The sequence below is a fragment of the Coenobita brevimanus genome, chromosome 2 (genome assembly GCF_032717465.1).
Source record: "Coenobita brevimanus isolate Jiangsu-jjx chromosome 2, ASM3271746v2, whole genome shotgun sequence".
NCBI classification, from domain to species: Eukaryota; Metazoa; Arthropoda; class Malacostraca; order Decapoda; family Coenobitidae; genus Coenobita; species Coenobita brevimanus.
In genome coordinates, this window is record NC_136955.1 from 9,315,649 (window position 1) to 9,320,272 (window position 4,624).

The 4,624-nt window shown below is 48.5% G+C and overlaps 1 protein-coding gene across 1 annotated transcript; it reads right to left on the reverse strand.

Annotated features, from left to right (window-relative positions):
* Positions 1–277: 277 nt before the first annotated feature.
* Positions 278–3,770, reverse strand: LOC145391214 (uncharacterized). The gene is made up of 4 exons (XM_080265893.1): positions 3,762–3,770; positions 3,063–3,230; positions 2,202–2,745; positions 278–1,977 (listed from the first exon to the last, which is right to left on the reverse strand). The coding sequence occupies exons 1-4, from the start codon at positions 3,768–3,770 to the stop codon at positions 278–280; spliced, it is 2,421 nt and encodes an 806-aa protein (XP_080122019.1).
* Between the last annotated feature and the right edge of the window lie 854 nt (positions 3,771–4,624).

The following is a 4,624-nucleotide window of genomic DNA, read 5'->3' on the forward strand; positions in this document are numbered from 1 at the left end:
TTAATAACAGGCAATGGCTGCATCTGTATTACGGAAGTACTAGCACAGTCACCCCTCCCCAGCTACACTCCCTCGGGATCACCCCTCCCCAGCTACACTCCCTCGGGATCACCCCTCCCCAGCTACACTCCCTCGGGATCACCCCTCCACCCTCCTTTTTTTTTTTTTTTTTTTTTTTTTTTTTTTTTTTATTTACCAATATCTCCTTCATGGGTTATTGGAGTGGGCCTTTGCCTATAGGCGGCCCACGGTTAAGCTGAACCTATCGTCTTGCCTATCATGGTTGGGGTCTGACAGAGACGAGCTTTACAAGCTCAGCTGTTGGTGTCGCTGCAATGAGCCTGGCAGCCGCTGTTGATGCCTCACTAGCAGTGGTTGGTGGTGAAGCTGGAGAGCCTGTCCTGAAAGTGGTAGTATCAGGACACCTGAGAAGGTAGTGAAGAAGAGGTTCGTTGGACACTTCTTTGCAGTACTGACATTCCTCTTCTTTGTTGGTGTCCAGCATTTGGCGTGCTCCTTTGTATCCCAGGCGAAGGAGGTGTAGGTAAGTGCGAACATGGGCAGGGACCGCCTTGTCAACACTGAGAGACTTGTACTGGGTGGCCGTAGCATACCAGGTTGCTGATGGTGAACCCGACGCCACGCATGACTCATGTTGGCGTCGAGAAAGAAGATATGCATGGTTTTTGGCTTTTGCCTTGGTCTGTGCCAGGCTTGGGGGAATGTTCATGTCTTCATTAAGCCTCTTGGTGGCATGTTTGGCAGCATAGTCCACTCTTTCGTTCCCTCTAATACCAACATGGCTAGGTATCCAGTTCAGGGTGATGTGTTTGCTTTGTTCTTTCAGTTCCTGAGCAAGGGAGAGTACATGGGTAATGAGGTGGATGTTATCTTTTGGTTGAGTGGGGGCAAGTGTCTGTATGGCTGTCAGAGAATCTGTGTGTATTACGTGGTGTGACTGTGGTTGGTCAAGAGCATGCTGGAGGGCACCTGCAACAGCAACCAGCTCAATCTGTAACGTGGAGGCTCCATCTGAGAGTCTCCGCACTTTATCAGTTTCATTACAGACCATGGCTGCCCCAGCAGTGTTGTTGAGGAGGTCTACCGAGCCATCAGTATAGTATGTCAGGGCTCCATCCAGGGAGGCAGCATGCATGCTTTGGAGGGCTTCCTGGCATAGCTTTGTTGCAGATGTTGCCTTAGAACTGGTGGGGGTGATGGTATGCAGGTGAATGGTTGGTGGTGCCCAGGGTGGAGGGATAGTAGAACTGGGGTGAAGTGTGTCCTTTCCCTTTGCAATTATGAGGTATTTGATACCAACAACTGAGATTGCTGCCGCCACACGTTGTGCCCATGTTTCTCTATAAGAAGCAGTCTGTCGATGCAGCACTGCAGTTACTGTATCAGCAGGAGGTGATGGCCTGTGAAGATGTATCATTTTAGCAAGAATGCAAGCTGTACTTTGCTGTATGCGAATCGCTAGAGGGATAATGCCAGTTTCTTGTTGAAGGTTGCACAGTTTGGTCCACATGGGGGCTCCAAGTATAAGTCGGAGTGCATTGTTTTGTATTACCTCCAATCTGGTTAACAGATGTTCACTGAGAGTTACAAGACATGGGGCAGAATAGTCAACCATGGATCTGATGGCATGGGTATAGTAGGTGCGAAGTACGTTGTAGCTGGCACCTCCCTTCAGGCTTGTGATGGATCTCATGACCCTGGTCCTAGTGGCTGCTCTTTCCCGCAGGTACCTTACCTGTGCATCAAAGGACAGCTTCTTATCAAACCAGACACCTAGGTACTGGTGGCTGGAGACCCACTCAAGCTCTGTACCTTGGATGGAGAGTGGGTGCTCAGGGTCTGTTTTTTTAAAAGCGATGGCTTTCGACTTGCAGGGATTAATCTTTAGCCCCAACTCCAGACATCGCCCATGGATCAGCTGTAGGGTATGCTGAGAATTGCGCTCATTATCTGGCCCTGTAGATACAATGGCCAGGTCATCTGCATAGCAAAGGATCTTTACCCCTGGTCGCACGGGTGTTTAGCAGCTCATCCATGAGTATGTTGAAGAGGTAGGGGCTCAAGATACTGCCTTGGGGGGGTTCCGTTTTCATGGCGATGAAAGGAGGAGGAGTTCCCTTGAAAGCGAACAAGTGCACTACGTCCTTTTAAAAAGTCCCTGCGTCATCCTAGCATCTTACCAGCAACACCTCTATGTGCTAGGATAGAAAGAACAGATGTTGCATTGGCAAGCTCAAAGGCTTTTTCAAGGTCAAGGAACACAGCAGTGCAGCAACCATTGCTAACTCTGTTAAGGAAGGTGGTGAGGCATTCAGCCGTACCAACGTTTTTGGTGTAAGCAAAGAGGGCAGGGTTCAGGGGGTCAACCTTCCATTTTAGTCTGTTTAAGACCATACACTCTGCTGTTTTAGCAACATAACTGAGGAGGGATATGGGATGCCAGTTATTTGGATCTCGTGGTTTTGGGATAGGCACAATTTCTGCTTTTTTCCAGAGGTGGGGCAAGGTAGCTGCAGCCCATGAAGCATTTACAAGGGAAAGCAGAGCAGCTTGTCCAACTGGGCCAGAAAGCCATAACATGCTATATGTGATTTCATCAGCCCCAGGTGTGGTATCTTTACTCTTCTTCTGGGATCTTTGGAGTTCTTGGGATGTGAAAAGTAGATCAGTTTCAGCATCACTCTGACACGCCGCCTCTATTTCTCTGTCTCTCCTGGTTGTAACCTGGCAAGCGTTTGGACAGTTTCCCTTGGGAGTTGATCTGAGCTAGGACGGGTTGCAAAGGAGGCTGCAAGGTGCTCAGCTTTTCCCTCAGGGTTGGGGTGGGGAGGAATTGTAGAGTGCTTTTTCCCTGCTATTTTCTTTAGCTTCCCCCATATAGTGCTCAGAGAAGTGTGTGCATCAATATTCTGGCACCACTTGATCCATTTTTCCTCTCGAATGATTTTCTTTTCCTCAGTGCTGTGACGAACAACTGCCTGCAGAAGTGCTCTGTTGTGGTCAGTTTAGTGGCGCCTAAAAAGTCTGCGAGCAGCATTCACTCTGTTGTTGAGTGTTTTCACTCTTTCATCGTAGAACCAGTGGTCTTTGTGTATCTTTGTCTGCAACTTGATCTTGGGGATGGCGATGTTTGCTGCATCATGAAAAGCAGCCACAAAGGCTTCCTCATGTTGGCTGATATCAGGTGGAGGCCTCAGCAATGCTGGTTGCTGTAATAAGGCAGAACTAAATTTTTTCCAGTTTGCCCTCTTTATGTTCCACCTTGGGAGGGGGTGTGGTGTTGGAGACAGTGGCTGGATATTTAAGTGACAGGTGACTGCAAAGTGGTCAGTAGTGAGGGTAGGATGTAGGCTCCAGTCTGCATCTGATCTGAGATTCGTTGATACAAAGGATAGGTCTAGCCTGCCACCTAGGATGTGTGTTGGCTCCCCAGTGTTGAGAAGTGTTACACCCACACTGTCGGTCAAAACCTCAGTGAGGTGCCTTCCATTACGATTTGGAGGAGACGGAGACTGAAGAATGGGATGATGGGAGTTAAAGTCTCCACCAATGAAGACATATTCTGTTGAAGCTTGATGGAATAGTTCCCAGAGTTCTAGGTGTCCTCCGGTGGGGTTAACATATATGTTGTAGATGGTAAGTCTTGATTGTGCAGATGCAGAGTGATGCCCTGCATTTCGACTCCCTCACCACAATGAGGAAGGTTCTCAACCTGAGAGCATCTATATGTTTTCCCTAACCATTATCATGATTCCTCTTGCCTGGCGTTGTATATGGGGCAGAGAGAAGATTTGATATCCTCTTAAGGACATGGGGTAGGTTGCAGAAAGCAAGGTTTCCTGAAGGAGGAAGATGTCGATGTCATCCCTCTTACTAGCGTCCTGTAGAAGATGGAGCTTACTCCTTATGCCACATATGTTCCACTGGAGGATTCGGAGACCCTGCAGTGGAGCACTGATGAATCTGTCATTTCTATGAGATGCTCTGTTTCTGCAAGGACCTCTGTCTGTCTGGGGAGTTGAGTTTCTACTGCTTGTCTGTTTTCTGGCATAGGTGTTTTTGTCAGATCTGACTTCTCTGCAGGAGTTTCTGCTGTTTCTGCCCCTGTGTCCTCTGTAGGTGGTGTTGCTGTCAGGAATATTGGTTTGAATCCAAGAGCCTTCTTCTCCTTCTCTATCTGAGCTGTTGCAGGAGTATCTCCTGGGAGCCTCCTCACTAGGGAAGGCTGTCGTTGAGATGTGAGATGTTGGGAGCTGAGTGACTGCTGCTGTAACTCTGGTGTGACTGATGCTTGGATGTTTGTGCTGGGTGACTGGGCTATCACTGCTGTGTTGATAACTGAGTTGCATACCTGGTCGAGTTTGCTGTCGTGAAGTGTTCTGTTCAACAAGGCCACTAGAGTTGATGCAAATGTTCGGAAAAGGTTTCTTAGATCGGCTCTGGTCAAGTTACCATTTCTTGGCAGTCCAGGTCTGGTATCTGTGGGCTTTCTTGCATCGTCTTGGAGGGGCGAACTCTTGTTGGTTTTGGTAAGGAGTGCTGATGTATTGGCCAGGGAGGGGATGTAGTGGGAGGTACTTGTTGAAGAGGGATTGAAGCAGGT

Coding starts and splice junctions, on each gene's coding strand:
- LOC145391214 (XM_080265893.1), bottom strand. Junction 2,746..3,062: donor TGAAAACACTCAACAACAGA/GTGAATGCTGCT, acceptor AACGCTTGCCAG/GTTACAACCAGGAGAGACAG. Junction 1,978..2,201: donor AGCACATAGAGGTGTTGCTG/GTAAGATGCTAG, acceptor TTGTATCTACAG/GGCCAGATAATGAGCGCAAT.